This window comes from Lissotriton helveticus, chromosome 4_1 (assembly GCF_964261635.1).
Source record: "Lissotriton helveticus chromosome 4_1, aLisHel1.1, whole genome shotgun sequence".
In the NCBI taxonomy this organism is placed as follows: domain Eukaryota; kingdom Metazoa; phylum Chordata; class Amphibia; order Caudata; family Salamandridae; genus Lissotriton; species Lissotriton helveticus.
The window spans coordinates 2,101,021,930-2,101,042,892 of NC_136063.1; the positions used below are offsets into that span (position 1 = coordinate 2,101,021,930).

The 20,963-nt window shown below is 43.8% G+C and overlaps 1 protein-coding gene across 3 annotated transcripts in view; it reads left to right on the top strand.

The window, feature by feature from the left end:
- GAB3 (GRB2 associated binding protein 3) overlaps positions 1–20,963 on the top strand; it is a 489,597-nt gene that overhangs the window by 428,624 nt on the left and 40,010 nt on the right. For all 3 annotated transcript variants that reach the window (XM_078688765.1, XM_078688763.1, XM_078688764.1), the window contains exons 5-7: positions 11,796–11,851; positions 18,773–19,025; positions 19,288–19,369. In XM_078688765.1, the coding sequence (XP_078544891.1) occupies positions 11,796–11,851; positions 18,773–19,025; positions 19,288–19,369 (391 nt within the window). The remainder of the gene's footprint in view (positions 1–11,795; positions 11,852–18,772; positions 19,026–19,287; positions 19,370–20,963) is intronic.

The window sequence follows — 20,963 nt, forward strand, 5'->3', positions numbered from 1 at the left end:
AGAAAGATGTTGTATTGTATTGATTTGCATCAGGATCACGGGCACCCCATTTAAAATGATGTGTTGTTTGCAGAATGGCATATAAAAGAGGTTGGAAATCATGGTCCAACCATGGTGCAGTGCTGTGATAGGCATGAAGTGCTGAGGAATAGTTTTAAAATTGAAACTTTCCACGTGTGTATAGATTCCCAATTATAGGTTAATTATAACAGAATTTACAGACTGGCTAAGAGCTAGGTTATCAGTGCCCTGCAGAATTCAATATGGTTGCCAGTTACATTTTTAGGTCTCGCCTAGACGAAAGCAAAGCTAAGCTTTGCTGTCTAGAGCGAGACAACTTATGTTGTCACTTTTGGGGGAATGTGGACAGCAGACTGTCACGAGCTTCTCCTGCCGGAGATTTGATCTCGTGGGCGCGCACGTCGCCGTGCCTCATATTTCCATGCGCACACAGGCAGCCCCCACACCCCTGCACACAGATTACACAGGCACACGCTGCAGCCCCCCACCACACACACACATACAGACACGCACGCATACACACGCCGCTGCCCCCTACCCCCCCCTGCACAGACACACACCCCCGCCCCATGCATCGGGAGATCTGCCATACCTTCAGGGGAAGGAGCGAGAGTGGCAGCAAAACCGGCAGCTTCCCCCAGACCGGGGGCGCATCCCCGCCAGCCTCCGCCAACATCGCTGAGAGCTGCGGTTGCAGGCCCCCAGCGTAAGAAACAGGCCCCCGCACACTGGGAATAGCAAAAGGGGACGAGATCCATGGCACGCGACACGGCACAGGGAGGCGGTGCGCGCCACGCCTCCGTCGCTGCCTGGAACGTGTGCGCGTGCTCCGCAGCCTCTCGCGAGCACGCCTCCTTCTGGTTTGTAAAATAAATATATTTCCCAATGTTAGATGCAATGGAAACAGAACGGAACAGGCTTGCCGATAACATCTGCGGTCTGCAAGGTGATCGGCTTGTATTTATTTATTTCCCCCTCCACTTTTTACTTTACTTTAATATGCGCGGCGCACGCTTTAGGCATCCCGCTCACTTTATTTATTTATTTCCCGCTCCACTTTTCTCGTGAAGCCCAACGCTCCATTCCTCTCCCTTCTCAACATACTCTGTTACTGCCCAGACACGTGCACTTCCTGTCACATTCACCTTCACGCAATGCAATAGGTCTCGCATTTATGCGAGTCTGAGCTATTGACATTGCAAAGGACAATGCCTTTTATTTACATTTTAAAAACGAAAAGTAAAATAAAAGGCATTGTCATTTGCAATGTCAATAGCTCAAACTCGCGTAAATGCGAGACCTATTGCATTGCAAATGCTTGTTCTTCATAGTAGAGACTTCCTATAAGAGGTTTCCCCAATCAGGTAAGAGAAGCCACGTTCTCGATTGAAGTGATCTGCGTTTAGGGTAGATATGTTTAATTTTGCTCAGGGACGCGTATCCTGAGCAGTAGAAGGCATGCTGAGCTATGTACCTTGCTTTGAAGGTGATACATCTTGCCACAGGCAGCCTGTGTAGCGAATGAAAAGCAGGTGGAATGCAAGACTTGATATTAAGGAGTTGCCTCGCAGCTGCATTCTGGATACTCTATAGTTTTTGATCACTTGGTCAGACATTCGAGATATATACCATTGGCGTAGTCCAGCCTTGACAGTGGCTTGTACCTTATGGTGGAGCTCAAAATAAGGAAGACTCAGCTTATACAGATCATTACGTAACAGCATCTTTTGCTAACTTGGTTCACTTGCGGGATCAAGCACCTTTTGGAACCCATGATCATTCCTAGGTGTGTTACTTCCAGTGATGGTTTAGAAGTGAGCCAGAGTCTTTTGGCCGAATGGTGAACGAGTGGTAGTGTTCTCTTTCCCACTAGCTGATATCTCATTCAGTAATTTAGGCTAAGCAGTGCTAGCTGATGGCACAGCTCTATAAATCAGATGGGTTTTGGTACTTTAGAACAATGTGTGTTCATTTACATAGTTGTAACATCAGGGGTTTCAGAGAGAAATCAACTCTAACAAGGGTCTCAGATATATGTGAAAGAGAGGGGGGACATTTGAATCCTTGAATTTGAATTTGAATTTGAATTTGAAAAAGAACTTGATTAAGCGCACTGCGGCCAAGCGGCTTCCTGGTGCTGAGGGGTTAATCCAGATTCATGAGGGGAGCACGGGAGGACTAGCAAGGAAATGCTTGGGAAAACAGGAAGGTTTTGAGAGCCTTGCGGAAGTGGGTGTAGATAGGAATAGAGCGAATGAACAGAGGGAGGTTATTCCAGATCTGGGGGGCCAGGACCGCAAATCGAGTGCCTCCCGTTTTGGATTTGCGGAAGCGTGGGACATGAAGAAGAGAGAGGGAGGAAGAGCGGAGGGTGCGGCTTGGGACGTGAGGAGTGATGAGAGAGCCAATAAAAAGTGGAGCCGAGTGGGTGTGCGCGCGAAAGGCCAAACAGGCCAATTTGAAAACAGATCTGGAATGCAAAGGAAGCCAATGAAGAAATTCAAGGGCAGGGGTGATGTGGGAAGATTTAGGAAGGCGAAGGATGAGACGGGCGGCCTGATTTTGAATGGCCTGGAGACGGCGGGTTTCGTAGGCAGGTATGCCCACGTACAGGCCGTTCCCATAGTCGAGGCGGGAGGTGACAAGGGCCATGACTATGGTTTTAAGGGCATCTGCCGTGAAATACCGGGAGATCTTTCGGATGAGGCGAAGGGACAAGAAACAAGAGGACACCACGGAGCTGATTTGGGCATGCATAGTCAGGTCGTGGCTGACCTTGATGCCCAATGTCCGGACAGAAGAGACCGGTGAGGGGGGGGGGACCAAAGGAAGGGGGCCTATGAACCGTGGACCAGGGATTAGAGGGGCCACCTGTGAGGACAAGCTCCGTCTTGTCCGGATTGAGCTTCAAATGATTGGAGCTCATCCATTCAGATATAAAAACTAAGGTGGAGCAGAACTTAGGAAGTGACACAGAGGGAGAAGAGAGATCGAAGACTAGCTGGAGGTCATCCGCATAGTTGTATACAGATACCCCCAGCTTGAGAAGTGAAGTAATAAGAGGGTAGATATACAGATTGAAAAGGAGGGGAGAAAGTGAAGAGCCTTGGGGGACCCCGCAGGTGATCAAGCGGGGGGGGGGGGCGAAAAGCCTGATAGGTGGACTGCTTGAGTCCTGCCCTGAAGAAAGGACGCAAGCCAAGAAAAGGCGGCGCCCCGGATGCCCGCTGCGCTGACACGGCCAAGAAGGATAGAGTGATCGACCGTGTCAAACGCAGCGGACAAATCGAGGAGGACCAAGGCCTGGGGATGGTTGATGTCTGCTTTCCCTTTAAGTTCGTCCAAGACCGCGATGATCACTGACTCCGTGGAGTGGCCTGGGCGAAAGCCTGCCTGATGGGAGGCCAGAAGGAGGTTCTCCTCGATATAGTTGGACAGGCAAGATGTGATATGGCTCTCCAGGATTTTGCCCAAGTAAGGAAGGAGGGAAATGGGCCTGAAATTGGAAGGGGAAGTGGGATCCAAACCGTTTTTTTTAAGGATTGGAAAAACAATGGCAGATTTAAAGGATGAAGGGACAGAGCCCAAAGCCAATGAATAACTCTTATATTTGATGAAACAAGGTCACAGTAAAAAGGAGGGAGAGACAGAATGAGGGATCAGTTAGGGAGGAATCAGTTCAGTTGAGAATTGGTGCATTTGAATGAAACTCAATTCTAGTTTCTATAGTAGAATAGGAGGGTTCACCCTATCAAAGGTGGCAAAAGACCTAAGAGTGATTTGGCATGTTGGTATTCCATGTTGCAATTAGTACAAAGCCTGGTGTACCTCGACAGAATTCTATGTGGATGTTGAGAGAGAAGGTTATTCTGTTCAGTTCAGTGTGATAATTGAACATAGACAGCTCTTTCAGTCTGTTTGCCTAGGAGAGGTCCATTGCAGAATGGCTAATAGCTTGGTGAGGTGGGTCAGAGTCTGACTTCTTCAGAAGGGGTCTGGTGTACACAGGTCTCGAGTTCTTCCAGGGCTATGCAACATTTCTGTGGCAGGTAATTGCCCTGACAGGGCTAGCAGCTGAGCTGTTCATCAGGATGTCCTTAAATATATGGGCTGGGCATGGGAATGCCGTGAGGCTGAAACACTGCAGCCTTTTGTGAGATGGAGAAGTCATCCCTAGATGCAGGGTTGAAAGATAGTAGCAATACAATTGAGGATGGATTTTGTAGTTACTGAGAATTCTTTGATGGATGATGGCTATGTCTGCAATCTTCTCGCATAAGGATTAACAGGGAATGGGAGTAGAGTCAATCTCTGAGTCCAGTGGATCAAGCAGTGGCATTAGAGAATATGGAGGGGCGAGACGGGCAGGAAGACTGTTGAGAGGGAAGGTGGGTAAGGTTTGTGCTCTACAAATGTCCTTCACTTGTGGCTGCTGGACTGATGTGATAGACTGTACAATGCGCCATATGCATGAACACATTTTCCCATAGATACAGAATGGGGAAAACCCTTTGATGCATCTGGCCCAATATCTCTTGTAGGAAGTTGGTTCTCTATATACTGTATTTAAACGAAGTACACAGTTCAGAAAGTCCAGTGGGTCCTTAATTGGTTCACAGAGGCTAAAGAAGATAATACTATAGCTCTCTTTTGTGGTAGTATGGGCAAGCAGTTAGGCTTATCAGAGGGTAGTGCTAAGCATTTGTTGTACTCACAGAGGCAATAAATTAGTAACACACTCAAAGAATATATCTGAGACCAATTTAGAAAGATAACAAGTCTTTTTATATATATTTTCAAACCAAGAACTTTGTTCAAAGGTAAGAACTTTTGCCATTATAAATTGTACAAGAAGATTAAGCTTTTACTTTGTGCGTCTTTACGCACAATGCATTCCTATTGAAGGAAAGTTGAAAATGCAATATAGGTAAGTGCAGTTGGATTCAAGGGTTCACCTTCGGAGTTCGGAGTGGTAGAAGGCCAATGTTCAAAGCACTACCGGTAGTTTATTGGGATCGGCGCAGAGTCCGCTGGGAGCAGGGTAACTGGTGCGCTACAGGGAAGGGGCAGACACCTGGAAACAAGCTGCACAAGGGGACTTGTGGGCATGACCGAGGGCTCCCAAACAGGGGCTGTGGTCGCAAGGGCCTTACGGACATGGGAGCACAGCCAGTTCGTCGTTCCCCAGGTTGGGGGAGCTGGGTGCGGAGCAGGTAGGTCGGCAGGGCTTGATGCATAAAGGTGCTCCTCGCGGTCAGTGGCAAACAACTTGGGGGGGACGATTTCAGGACTACTGGGCCACTCACAGAGTGAGTCTTAGGGGTGCTGACATCCCTTGATGGGTGCTTGCTTCTTGGACAGATAAAGTTCCGACTGGCCTCTTACAGCTTGTCTTTTTTGCAGGGCATGTGGAACCTTGGGGATTGGTGATGCACGGATCTAGTTGGTCCTGGTGCCTCCACACTTGGTGGGGAGACAGCTCTGACCTTCTAGAGCATGAGTTCCTCTTTCTGGTCAATTGCTGCACCAGTTGGCCTGCAGGGGAGTAGTTCCTCTACTCCAAGGGAGTTCTTAGGCGATTAGTGAAGAGCTGGTGGTCCTCTGGGGTTCTTAGAAGCCACACAGCAGCAGAACGAGAGAGTTCATCTCGATTGTCGAGACCTGAAGGGGCAGGCAGGGTTTCACGCCAGAAGTCCATAGCAGGCAGTCAGCTCTTGTGTTCAGCAGCTCTTCTTTGTCCTTTTCTTATTTAGGTCCATTGAATCTGAAATTCAGGGTCGAGGGGTGCCACCTCAATACTAAAATTAGGGGCTTTAAGGGGAGTACCGGGTAGTAGTCAATGAGCTACCTACCTACAGGGCGACTACACCCTCTCTATGACCACTTCTTGTGGAAAATGGGCATACCTCTGACCCTAATTGGCTAAGTCTCTCCAACACAATATGGAGGATTCTAATACGTGGGGTCCATATCAGCTGCCCCACCTTAGGTGTGGTGCTGGCTGTGTGTGGGCACACTTCCTAACCTAACTAATTTCCCCTCTTGTCCTCCTGCCAAAAAGTGGGGACAGGACAGTGGCGTTGACATCTTCCATTGCCTGAAGAGGCCTGGGTCTCATTTCAAAGGTGGCATGGCCTTTGAAGTTTCCTGCCCTGGAAGGCAGTTCCTGTTTGGACTAGGTGTGAACACCTTCACCCAGAGCAGGATTTGTTTCCAGCCTCTGAGAGCAAAGACTCTTACCCCAGGAGGCCAGAAACATGTCTATGGTGGCAGGCTGGTCGAGACCAGTCAGCCAATAGACTTGTAGTTGGTAGTTTTTCAGTGGGCACCTCTAAGGTGCCCTCTGCGTTCACTTATTAATAAATCTAGCACTGGCATCAGTGTAAGTTTATTAAGAAGAGGTGTTTGGTACAAACACCTTGGAGTACAGTGAAGCCAATATGCAGCTGGGGGACTCATAATGATGGAAGTCAGGCCCATGTACTCGTTATGGCTTCCTTGTACACTGGTTATATCCAAGGGTGAACTTAGATATCACCGGGACATATCCAGTGTCGCAGATATGCCCTCACATGTGTATAGTGCACCCTGCCTTAGGGCTGTAAGGCCTGCTGTAGGGATGACTTACCTATAATGCGCGTAGTGCTGTCAGGCATGGCACTCAGTAATGTGTGCCATGTCGATTCTTCAGATTTTTCTGCAAGGGCTGTAAGGCCTGCTGTAGGGATGACTTACCTATAATACGCGTAGTGCTGTCAGGCATGGCACTCAGTAATGTGTGCCATGTCGATTCTTCAGATTTTTCTGCACCAAGACATGCATGCTGCAATGGAAATTTGCATGATCTTAGTGAGGGGTTCCGTAGGGTAGCACAATTCGTGCTGGAACCCTGAGGGACCCTCTTCAGTCCCAATTCCCTAGGTCACAGGGGTATTATTTACTAGGGATTTGCAGTGGGGCTGAAGTTGTGCCAATTGTGGAACAAGCATACAGTTTAGGGAAAGAAAACTGGTGCTGGGGACCTGGTTAGCAAGAACCCAGCACATTCTCAGTCAAGGTTGCTCCAGACATTAGGCAAAATGTGGGTGGATATTGCAACCAAAACCCAGTTTCCTACAAGGCCTTTGTGAGATTTGTTATACGTCTATGTCTACTTCATAAGGAAGAAGCAAATATGCTGTTGGAAGATACACTAAGGACACTGAAAGCATTGTACATTTGCTTACTTTTACGTTTGGAACAAATCTTTGCCTTCCCTGGGATGCACATAAGAGCCCAAGAATACTCAAGAAAGACTTCAATATATTTAATTTACAGTGGGTTTGCAGAATATCAACCAGATATAAAATAAATGGAAATGTGACCCCAATGTGTATTTTTCTCCACTGGGAAAAGTAGATCTTTAAATAAACCCTTTTCCTTTCACTACATCCACCATAAAGTGTGGTTATTCCCACTCCACTTTCATAATGCAGATCCACTCAACCCTTTGACAGAAGCTTCCTTTGTATTTCCAGAGTGGGAAATGACCTCCAAGACATATGTGATTACATACAAAGTTATGAGGTGTGGATCTACTAGTTTTACAGATAAACCCACTGAAGAAAGCCACATACCCACCAACAGCTCTAAATCTACACCTGCAGAAATACCACCAGAATGGCAGATTTTTCACTTTCGCAAAATCACCTTTTGAAGGTAAAATCTCACCAGTTTTTGACACAGAATTAGAAAGTTATCTTCGTAAAAGGCCGTTTTTTGCTCATCGAAGTTCAATTTAGTAGAATGAAATGCTCAGAGAATTGAGTCTTCTCTGTTTACTTTAACCTTCCATTAACTGTGAAAAAATTAATACATAATTTCATAGTTTGATGGCGCAATAATTAAGGGAAAACATATTTTTGAGTTAAAGGGTTTCATGTTATGTTTGTGTACCCAGTGCCTGTGTTCTAATAACCTTTCCCTTAACCTTTTTCATTCATTCACAGTTTTTCTTTTGCCACCTCTGTTGGGAGATTGTTCAATCTAAGCTCAAACTTAACCACAAAAAATATGTTATTCTGTTATGTCTCTGCATCCTCCATGCAATGATGTGTTGATATATGATATTTCTCTTGTTGTTAGAGTGTCCGTCAGCTGTGAACTGCTTCAGTGCAGTGATGGCAAGATATTCCCCGTTTATTGCCGGTTTAGTAGTCCCTCCCATCGCTTCCACTGCAGCGAGTAGCCAGCAGTAGAAGCCATTTACACATGGTTTCCTTCTCAAGTGGAGACCTTATGACTAAAACTTTCCTTCCACACACACAATACAATCTAAGGATATCGCACCATAGTCAAACAAAGCACATTGGTTATTTTGATGATGAGTCTCACCGTATGTTATGAGAACAAACCAAACTGTTTTTTTTATAAGAACTTCACCCACTCTAGTAGTGGCATGCTTCATCTTCGGATCTCATCCTGGTTCCTAAAAACCATGTTGGGATGGGCTCAACCATATTCCAAGGAGCACTTTGATATAAATTGCAACTGGGGTCTTCTCAGATTAAAAATACCTAGAAAAACCAAGGTATCCCTTTTATTATTGGTTGTTCAGGTATGGGTAAAACACCAAAATGGAGGGGTTTATTAAGGGATATATTGTTACTGTTAACCTATCAAGTTTTTCAACATGTTTCAGCCCCAAAAATAAGGTCTGTAGAGGTCCAAGGCTTCATCAGGACATAGAAATTACTCTGTCAAAAATATTTTAATTTTGTTACAACCCTTGCAACTTCCCTAATTGGCGGGGGGACAAACACACATGCAACACACAAATCCATGCACATAAAGGCTTACTAGACCACTCATTAAAGGAAAGTTCAAACTTGTTTTCTGTCAGGATAAACATGGCATTTTTTGTCAAATACACACATCTGGGTGAACTCAATATCCACAGTGAAATTAACCCTTTCTGTTTTTCCATTTGTGATCATTCAGTATCACATACATTTCTATTGTTGTGGCACACATTTATCGTGCCTCTAATCATGAGGCATAGACCAAGTCATATCTCATTTGTCACTTGTGGTTTCATGCTGTGATCAGAAATGCAAAATGTGTCCAAGCCACTGACATTTATGTCGTACAGACGTGGAGACCTAAAACATGTACTGGTGTAACGACACACATGACATAACAATGTAAACAGTCATCTCTTACCCTGTTATGGAAACTTTTAAGGCAACATGGGTGTAGAGGGACATGCCCCCTGCAGTAACAACCTGTGAGAAAAGTAGCCAGGTTAAATAAGGGTTAAAATGTCTGAATGAACAAGCATTTGCAATGCAATAGGTCTTGCATTTGCGAGAGTTTAAGCTATTGCATTGTAAATGACAATGCCTTTTGTTTATCTGTTTTGATAATTGATAATTAACACATAAATAAAAAGCACTGTTATTTATAATGCCAATAGCTCAAACTCTTGTAAATGTGAAACCTATTTTATTTCATTGGCGCCATTGTCCCGGACTGCTTGGAAAGTGAAAGCGCTCATGTCTTGCTGAATGTTGCAGGAAAGCATGTTGTGCTTGCAGTAGGAGAAACTCATTAAAGAAAATTGTACTTACAGACTAAATCAGACATACTGTTTAACAATAGGAGTAAAAGGGCCAGTACTCATTGGAGGTTACAAATGAAGACAAAGCAGTACTAAGGAGGGACTAACAAGCCTATTATAAAATAAGATGCCAGCATTTACAAAGGACAATGACACAAGCCAATGAAAAATATGGGTGGAGATTCAAGTCCATATATCGCATGCCTCACAGAGCAGCGCATGCGCGCCCCCGGCTCAACCTAAAAAGAAAGCGAACAAAATGTGTTTGGTATTTCACTACTTGGCTTACATCTTCCAGGGTACGGTGTCGCCCAGTACCCAGCTTGCCGGACTCTCCTGCCGACTCCAACATGAGAGATAGCCTTGCAGCTTCTGTTTTTTAAACCTGCTCCCCGTGATGAACAAGTAAATGACATGATTGCATCATTACTGGGAAGCGTACCTCCAAGGAGTCTGGGAATTCTAAGTAGAGAGTGGAGCCGCAACTTAACCAAAAGGGTTGTTTTGTTATGCAGGCAAAACAAGGGGCTTGCTTATGATATTTGAAATTAGTGTGTGAGAAAGGTAATGTTTACACAAATAAATGTATTAGAAAATTCCACCAGTGGGTTTGACAATGCAAGTGCAGATACTTTGGTCATCAATTGATCATAAAACACTAGGGCATTAAGTAACACCAGCCAGTATTTGGATAAATATCTCAGTTTTGTCCTTTTTGGAAGACATTTTTCTCTTTAAAAAGTTGTATATCCATGACAAAAGCGTGTTAGAAGTCAACATTATCCCACATGGTTTTCTTGGAATAATTACAATTTTTTAACATATTTTTACCCTCCATTTTATTGAAGTTGGTAAATATGCACATTGGATTATCACATAAGCCATACAAAATCAGTGACTTGACATGAACTTACTGTGGGTCTTGTAACTTAACAAAATCATAAGGAGTGCAACTAATTCTATGGGATTTCATCATTGAAACCCTTTCTGTGAGTGGCAAGCCTATTCACCCATCTGTGCTCACGTTCTAATAAAGTTTTTTTGCATGTAATTGCCTACTATAACTTCGTTAATCACAGTACACAAAAGGTCACTCTCCTGATGCCCTTTGTCTAGGAAGTGTTTAGCTAGTTTTGTGGAAAACTCTTTTTCAGCGAACATTGCTGTGATGTTCACTGATTCTGACTTTTCTTGATGTCGTATCTATGTACCATAGTTTACCTGGTTACTCTATAAGATATATCTTGTTGTTCGCGTTACCGTTAGTGCATGTCCTCTGTTTCCATTGTGTTTGTAAATTCAAATCTAAGGAAGTGGTGTGTTTTGTCAGGGGGCACAGTGCACATTGTCTACATGGGGAATGCTCCTTTACTTTAGGGAGGCCCCATAAGGTATTTTGGTGCTCTGTGGCATTTCTTCTTGGCCTGGTATGTACTAACAGGTCTCTAAGACTAGTGTTACGTTTGAAAGAAGAAAGTAGTTTAGTAAACTTCAGTTCAGTACATGTTAGAATATGCCAATTCTTCATTATGATTTTTTTATACTTGGCTGTAAATATTACTTTATTTGCTTACACAGATAATATCTCCTTTATTTTGTTTGCTATGTTCCACAAGGAGGTTCTCCCTGTGGCTGTTTCTGGCTCGCTTATGAGCTTTTTGGATTATGTTGTGGGATACTGTTTCTCCATACGTTTCGCAGTAAAAACCGTAGCTTCTTTTTTGTAGTCATCTGTATTAAAACTTTACTCCACCTGAAAGGGTATCTCTAATTGGGGTCATGGGTCCAAATGTATTAACATTTGTAAACTAGGCTTTGAATTCTACTCTCTGAGGCTCTTTGTCAAGCAGACCTCATAAACCAATATAGCTCAAAACTAAGATCAAGTACACTGTATTTCTGTGTTAAGAAGAGGCTCAGCCCCAGTGATATAAATTATTTTATCCTCTTATTGAGTGTTTAGTGGAACTTTACAAGAGAAGAGAACCGGTCTTAATCTTAACGTAACCTTTTGATTAAATAAGTGTGTGTATTCCATTTTGGTGGGATAGTTTATAGGATGATAAAATGAAATCTGCAGATACCTGACATGTGTCTTGTAGATAGGAGTTTTCCACAACTATGCTTGTTCTATGGATTAATGTTTTTCTCATCAGTTCACTACTTTTTCTTACAGTTGATTTGGACAGAAGCACCTTAAGAAGCAGGGATAAGAGGCTCAGTTTAAATCTGGTAGGTGCTACCTGTCCTCCCTTTTATCCCTTGTTAAATGTAAGGATGGACAGACAAGAATTTGGTCAGCCCATTCCATTAAAAAAATCACATAAGGTAAAAAATGAATGGTTCTCATGCATGCTCACTGATTATTTTGCACCTTGAATCTATGATTCCAGCCTTGATAACAGACTGTTACTAAAAGATTTTCACATACAGCGTTGAATATTTTTACTTTTGGGCGTTTCATGAAAAGGCATGTGCACTCCATGTGACTGCATTGAAAGCTGCACCAATCACAAGCGTTCAAGCATACTACTGGAAAAGTCATGCAACTTTTTATTTTTCTGCATTGGTATTTCCCCTATTCAGAATTGTACGCAATGTACAGTTCCACAGTGGTGAAAGCCATGCTTCAATGCAACGACAGATTAGTTTATTTCTTTTTTTATCCATGTAGAAAGTAGAATCCTCTTCCCCTAAACTGTGAGGACGTTTAGGTGTTTTACATATTCCTTCCTACCCTGGAAAGGGACTGAGACCATCTTTTGCCAACTGTACATTTTCGCCCAGGGAAGAAACTATTCAGGGGAGTTGGTGATTGGAAAACTTACTCTCATATTTGTGGGAGTTGATGAATTTTTTTTTTTTTTTTTTGAGAACCTTTATTATCACTTCACATAAATACAAGCATGGGCCTACAACCATCCCGGCCGGCCGCTAGGCAATCCGGAAGTTCAGCAAAGCCATACAAAAAGATACAGCAGCCCATAAGTCGGGGTCAGATAAGTATCCAGGATATAACTCGTATTCAAGCGTATAGCGTGATAAGCAGGATTCAAGAGGGTTCATTTTACAGTGAAGAAAAATTAAAAAAGAAAAAATATCAGAATAATTGCCATACGGTCATACATGGTCCTCAACAGCAACCTGAAACAGAAGTCTGCAAAGAGTGCGAAAACACTGAAAGACATGGGGGGCAAGGCATACGAGTCAGGATAAATGTAAACAACACCTACAGGCCATGTCGAACAGCACCCCATCCCTTAAACTTGGATGCTAAGCCATGTCCAACGATGGCATGTAAATTCCATTGAAATGAATGGGAACTCCATGACGAGTTACCCTTGTCATTAGCATCCAAGTGGTTAAAACAAAACAGACTGTAGGAAACATGAAAAACGACGACACTGAAAAGAAGAAAAGACAAGGGGCCATAGAGACAAAGAAAGAACAAATAAACAACCCCCTACCCCCCACCCTGCACCCCTGCAGAAGGCTACGGCCTACCCCCCCCCCCCAGCAGCGTGCCTATCGCCCTAAAGGAGAACCCGAAATATAAAATAATTGAAAAAGGAAGAAGAAGGAAAAAGGTGGAGAAGGGCCCTCGAGCAAACCACCCGGCCCCCCCTCACCCATCGCGCACAATTACATCATAAAAGCACGGTCGATATAGCCACAGTAAGCAATAATCATCAAAACAATCAATAACATCCCCGTTGAGTGTCCCTCTAGTCGCCGTCAGCCAACAATGCGTTCCACCATGTCCTATACGGTCTCACCCCTGGCCTTTCTTATCAATAGTACCCACATGCGGCCATCCAGTAGTCGGCATACAAAGCTGTGTGGTGGGTTCAACCGATCCGGGCGGACCGGGCAGCGCCAATACTCCATGGGACTGTAGCCCCCAAAACCCAGCCGAATGCGGTTGGTGGAAATCCGTCTGTGTCAGTATCGATACCGGAAACATCCCCCAGTCCGAATACAGTCTCACCAGCCAGGAAGAGAAGGTCACACAATCCGGTAGTCGTTGAAATGCCTCCGGGGCAACCAAAACTATGGAGTGATGTTGTTTCTTCAGCCGCCGTACAGATAAGGGCCCCGACGAGTCACTCACATATACAACAGGGCAATCCAAAGCGGCAGCAAGGACCGGGTCCATTGGCGTCTCCACGAACGGAGGCGCAGCTGGAACAGTCATCATTGACGCAGAAGCGGGCACATCGGCACTTCCCTGAGATTGAACCATGCCCATGTGGAGCGGCGGGACAACAATGGCGGCCATCCTTCTTCCCATATCCCGAGCGTCCCGGATCAGGGTCATATGCAAAGTTGTTAACGCAGCCAATATATCTCTGGACGTGGGCTCTTTCTCGTGCCGCCAGATCCCAGGACTCTCCCGCCCAACGGCTTCTCTGCCCGGATGAGGTGTGCGTAAGAGGGTGCTATCCGCCATCTTAGCTGATCCGGCCTCGTCCTTCTCCACCTCACCCCGGGATCGGGCCCCACACCAGGAAGGGACAGGATTCACAGCGGGAATCTCAAAAGTCAAGGCAGGGTTCCCAGCGGAGAGTCACCAAAAGGATAAAAACTCCGCCACTCCCCGGGGGCCGCACGCTGACTCCGGGAAAAGTCGTGAGTGTGCCCGGATACAACACCGGAATGGGGGCCAAGTATCAGGCACTCCCCTCAACTCAGCTGTATCGCACTCCCCACATGGTTCTCCACTAGATGGGCTGGGTCGGCACCGTCGCCATCGGCCATCAGGACTTCAGTTCCCTCCGGCCGACTCCTCACCATCACCAGAGGCCGCTGTTGTTGCAGTCACGGCCGGCCGCTCTTCGCACTCAAGACCCCAGTCCCAGCACCGTGAAGGCCGCAAAACAGTCGGGGACAGTTCAACGGGTCTGCAGCAAGCAGAAGCCTCGGGAGCGAACGGTAAGTGAAAGTTATCCTTCGCCTGTATAATTATGCCGTTACGGCCCAGGATAGTTGCCAGGATGTATGCGCGGGGTGAGACGGCTCACGGAGCCGAGCTTTTACGCAGCCATCTCGGTTGCCATCTTGGCTCCTCCGAGTTGATGAATTTTAAAGGCTGATCATACCTTGAAACTCTCCATCTCGCATGAGATTTACTCCTGCATTATATTTTTCCGTCTTGAGTTAATATTAAGTTTAAAATAAGTGGGTTTACTGCTGCTAGTTACTTTTCTGAATTACTAGCAATCAGAAACCCCTGCCATTTTTCTTCTACAACTAGCGTAAATGGCATTGTAAATTGCTTCCTTTGCCTTCAGCTGACAAGTCATGTTTAAAGTTAAACTGTCTTTACAATGACATTTGTTAGAGCCTATTTTAATATGGTGATGAAAAGTTTTTGTTCTTTAGTAAAATCTTGATTTCCCAGTGCAGACATCTCCTACGTGTGGATTTGAAAGAATTCGCACAGCAAAACTGCTTCTAGGAGAACAACTGTGCCCTGAGGGCATTTTACTGTGTTAGCAACTCACAGTTCCTGATTTCGCATGACATACTAAAATGCAGACAAAATGAGAAAAAAAGAATGATATGTTTAGAAAACTAACATGATGAGGACAGTAGAAGAAAAGAAAAATGTGGACAAGATGCATAACACTATGGTTAATAAACTGATTTACTAACAAGATCACAATATGGCCTAGTCACAAAAGTAAACATACATGTGTATATTTACTTACATACAATTGAGACTAGAGTGGCGTGTAGGTACACAGAGTGGAGTAAAGTGTTGTAGAGTGGAAAGGCATATCATGGAGTGTCATAGACTGGAGTATCGTAGAGTGGAAGGGTGTACAATTGCATTAAGGGTCGACGAGAGGAGTGGCATAGAGTGGAGGAGCGTAGTGTAGAGTGGAGTGGCGTAGAGTGTCTGAGATCGTCCTAGAGTAGAGTGTCCTAGAGTTGTGTGCCATAAAGTGGAGTAGAGAGTTGTGGAATATAGTGGCGTAGAGTGGAGAGTCATAAAGTGTCATGGAGTATCATAGAGTGGGCGGTCGTAGAGTGGAAGGGCGTAGAGTGGCATGAAGGTTCGTAGAGCTGAGTGGCATAGAGTGGAAGGGCATAGCACAGAGCGGTGTAAAGTGTCATAGAGTGAAGTAATGTGGTGTGGAGTGGCATAGAGTAGAGTGATGTGGAGTACAGTGTCATTGAGTGAAAAGCAGTAGAGTGGCGTAGGGTGGAGTAGAGTAGAGCGGAGTAGTGTGACGCGGCATACAGTGGAGTATGCATCGTGTGGTAGTGCACTTTCTTTACAGACAACACATCTTGAATTGAAATGACCATTACATTTGAACAGAAGTACAGTTGTATTGATAATCCTATACAGTGCACAAACGACAATGTGTGGAAATGGCCTCATCTAATGTATTGCTTTGATTTGAACGTATTAAAATATTTGCTTCCAGCAGAGAATTACACAAAAATGTGCTTAATTTGTACTTTCCAAATTATGATATATTCCGAAACATGTGCACAGTTTATTTACAGACATTTAAATTTTGTTGTGTTATAGAAAAAAAATCTTTCCTTTCACAACCCTAGATTGTCAGATAAGTCCTCTCACTCTGAAGTCAGAGAATGAAAAGTAAACACCAAGCTCCCATGGAATTCAGAGACTGACATTTGACATTTGTCTTTGAATGCACAGCAAATAAGACAAGATAAGAACAAAATGTAAAGGTCTTTTTTACAGGAAGCGAGCACTCATGGAAGAATACAGTAAATAGGCTATGCTTCACGAGAGGGACAAAGACATGCCGGAAAGTTTTTGGTGAAAGTATTTTAATGATGCAGTATGATTTAGCATGACATACTAAAATGCACACAAAATGAGAAAAAATAATGCTATGTTTTGATAAATAATATGATAAAAAGAGTAGAAGAAAAGAGAAATGTGGAAAAGATGCATAACACTGTGCTTAATAAACTGATTTACCAACAAGATCACAATTGGGCCATTCACAGAGGTAAATATATGTGTGCATATTTACTCATGTCCAGTTACTACTATATGGAGGTGTAAGTCTACACTTTTTTTAAAAATTCTATGCCCCTTAAAATCAGGGGTTGCAGCCTCGAACAGCAGGAGGAGGGACCGTCCGCAGGGGCAGCGGCGGTCCCTCCGAGCAGAAGAGGATGTGACCGCCAGGGTGGCGGTCACATCCTCTATCATTAACATTGCGGCACCCGCCGCAAGGTGAAAAATGCATGCATCGCATTTGCATGCATAAAGCGGCAGGCACCGCGCAGTGCCTGCTGCTTTGTGCACGCACGTGATCAAGAACATTTACTGTTCGAAACGCGTAGGTGAAGGAAGTTTTTTCTGAGCTGGATTAAACTGCTTTAATCATCCGAGAAGAGTGCGGTGTCTTTTTTCAATTGCTTGAGAATATATATATATATATATATATATAAATAAATATATAATCTAATTGCCTTAACTTTCAAAAATAGTAAAATAACATATATATATATATATATATATATATATATATATATCCAGGCTCCTGCTACACCACTGGTACGAGTCACTCTTACATGCGGGTGCTGCAACGCGGTGGTGTCCGCGTGTATAAATAACGGCTCCAACTTCCTCTCAAATACCCAGCCGGGTTTCGAAGAAAAATACAGCACGCACGGGTGTTACAGCTTTCAGCAAAGGAATTTATTTACAAAACAATTTTTTGTAAATAAATTCCTTTGCTGAAAGCTGTAACACCCGTGAGTGCTGTATTTTTCTTCGAAACCCGGCTGGGTATTTGAGAGGAAGTTGGAGCCGTTATATATATATATATATATATATATATATATATATATATATATATATATATATAAAAAATAAAGAAAGAAGAGGTGGAGGTCTCTGCACATAGGTTTGTGAACAACATTTTGCGGTGCATGTGGAGATTTACTGCAGTACTACTTTATGTAATACTAAATGCAGTTTGTGAATATGCCTCCAAGAGGTTTGACAAAATCATCTAAGCGTAATCACCAGGATAGGTGTGTTACATTGTTACAAAATGAAGAAGAGCAGTAAAATGCATCCCCCTTTTTGTACAAGTAAGTCATTCTTGCCAAGTATACTAAGAAAACCCAAAAGAAAATGTCTAGTTAGATGCCTGGTGGCTTTAGAATATTGAAATTTTTACATGTGTCAGTGTTTTAATGGAGCTTTGAAATGTGTATTTATAAATGAGGTAAGAGGATACCAAATATTACTTTAGAGACAGGCCTTTACAACTAGTGTCCCATGTGATATTTGTTTGGTGAAATTAATATGCCTAATTTTCAGTTGTAACATAATGCGTTTCTACCAAGACAATGATATTTGTGCTTTAAGGAATGTTGTGGTAACCCTAAACGTAAATGGTTCATAGTTGTACTGGATATTAATTATACATTCTTATTACAATGTCTATTGATTATGAAAGTATCCAGCTCCTTGTTAAAAGATTCAATAATGTTGTCAAATATTAAAGCATTATTGAGATTTCAGAACTGTCTTTGCAGAGGTGTTAAGGAATCACAACCTGGAACTGTATTTTAGTCAAGAGTTTGGGCATATCTATTGGTGGGTTTGGCATTTGAGAGACATTGCTTCTATGAAGCATGTAATCACTAGAAATTCAATAATATTTATCCAAATAAAGTTGTTGTTTCATGTATCTCTCAATATATTTGTGCATTACCTGCAAATATAAAATGCATACATTTGTCAACAATGTATTTGACCCTCCTTATTGATCACAATGAATTAATTTGATTTTCGAGGTCAAATATCATTTAAGGTGTATACGATTTTACAGTCTTATGCCATTAAAGGTAATCCTTTTGTGAGAAGAAAGTGGAAAGATGTTACAACAGTGATAATAAAAGGTGAAGATTGGCGTGCTAAATGGAAATCAAATTCAAACGTTTCCTTCTCTGCTTTTGTTTTTAACTTTTGATTGACTTTTTGTGAAGTCTTGAAATGACTGTTCTGTGTATCCTCTGTTAGCCAGATTCTGTCTTCGGTGTCAGCGTCCACTGGGTTTAGTGTGGTGTAGCAGTAGTAGTTGTGGTTGTAGTAGCACTAAATGTTATACACAGTGTGTCACTCTCTCTTCTTTTATATTTTAGCCCAGGTTTGCTCCGCTGTACTCATGCACGACGGAACCTTCCGAGGACAGTTATGTGCCCATGAAGTCCAATGCTTCTCCGCCTGTTTCTGAATCAGACTGTACCCCTGATGGCTACATTCCCATGAGTCCTGTTTCCCCACCATTTGCCCTCCCTGTAGCTAACACTTCAAAAGTCTCAAGTCCACTACCAGAACTGCCAGCTGAGTTAGAACCGCCTCCAGTGAATCGGGAATTGAAGCCTCGGAGAAAATGTAAGAACTGGAAAAACCATTAGTAATTGAAATTCAAAATAATTCTCAAAACTATCACAACAGATGCATTTCTGTTCTACATTGTAAAAGTCCCACGCATTACTTCTCCACGTTTCGTTTTGATTGAACACATTCCATTTTTTAGGTTTAAATACCACAGAATCTTTTGGATTACATTTACCACTCCATTATGCTGATTTGTTTGGTCTGTAAGGTTATGTCAGTTTAGTGCCTAAATGTTATTATGCTGTTCTGTGTGCAGCACGGCCACCTCCGTTGGACCTGAGAAACCTTACAGCGATTGAAGAACATCCTGTGTTGACAAGGACATGGACCGTGCCTTAGTAAGTGTAGAAGTATTCTGTATTTGATGTTTTAAAAATGCTTGCTTGGGAAAATTGGCATTGTGAAAGCAAAGAGGATTTAGGTGACTCTGACATGGGTTCACTCGGGTTATAGATTATCGCTGTGGCATGCCTACTATAGCATATTTAACCCCTCGGCCGCGGCGGTAGTTCCGCCGCGGTGCTGGGGGAGAGGGTGGGCCGCGCGGCGCCGCCATGCTCGTGACAGAACCACTCCGTCACGAGCCACGGGTGCGATGTGCTTGTGACGGAGTGGTTCCATCACAGCCCCGCCCGCTCAATAAAACGGCCGCGCAGGTGCGGAATTGACGCCGCATAGGCGGGGCGGCCGTGCCGTGACTGAACCACTCCGTCACCAGCACCGCTCGCCCGTGGCTCGTGACGGAGTAGTTCCGTCACGAGCACAGAAGGGGTTAAGATGTGTTTTTATGTCGGATGAGTGTTGGTAAAGTGCAGTATCTCTGAAATGAGATGTGCCAATATTACTTTTACTTTCGTATTTACTGTTCACCATTTTTGACCAGCTGCCCATTGAGATGGTCAAAATCATTCTAAAAGGAATCACTCAGGGCACATGTTGAACAGAAGCAGCAATAAATACTCTGTTGTTGGATGCATCAAGATATTGCCCCTTCCCTGGAGCAGGATGTCCTACTGACCTAATACGGGGTTGACTGATGTCCCTCTGACTGTCCTCCTGTTGAGAGTTTTCATATTCAGAAACTAACACAGTGTCAAAACTCCTTTCAGAGGGCCACAGGGTAAGCATGAGTTACTCCGCCCCACCGTGGCAGATGAGATATTTCACTCCTGATATTCCTGGACCCAGCCTTCTAAGGGCTCAGGACCCATAGTACCACTTCAACACTTGACACTCAGTGGTAGTGCAGGGTGAGCAGTGCTTCTCTGGAAGGAGGTAGATGTAAGGCGGGCCCAAACTCATGACTCAAAATACATCCAGCAACCCCAATAAATGATTGTATGTAAAAAGGAGTATTTATCTACCAACTCAAAGTACAGTACAACACACTGCAAATAATATACACAGTCTTCTTGAGGCAAGCCCACTAGCCTTACCCGGGTCAGCTTTCCAGTCTCACTTTTGAACATATGACTCATGGTTATTCCCCATTCATGAGTGACAGCACCCAAGCTAGGCTCCTCTAATGCGTCCAAGTGTCAGAGCACTCTACAGGGGCTCAGTTGTAAAGATCCCCAAGTGTTTGTGTTAGAGCACGTCAATCACAGTAAGTTCTCGAGGGCCTGGCGGCCTGATTGTCAACCTCACCCACTGTCATGGAGTGGCAAGTCTGAGTCTCGTGTCCACCTCGGCTCCGACTGTGTCCAGACAGCATGAGGCTGTGGTTGCGGCAGCCGCATTTTGAAATTTTCACACTCAATTAATTCATTAATTATTTGTGTTTTGAGATTTTCAAAATTCTCCTTTGTTGATTTTTCTTGAAATTTGTAAAAGAACAAATTTCTTTCTGCACGGAACTTATGGTGTGTGTCTATCAGTGATCTATGACAGGTTTTGTTGAATTATGACCCATCCTGTGAAGTATGACTGACT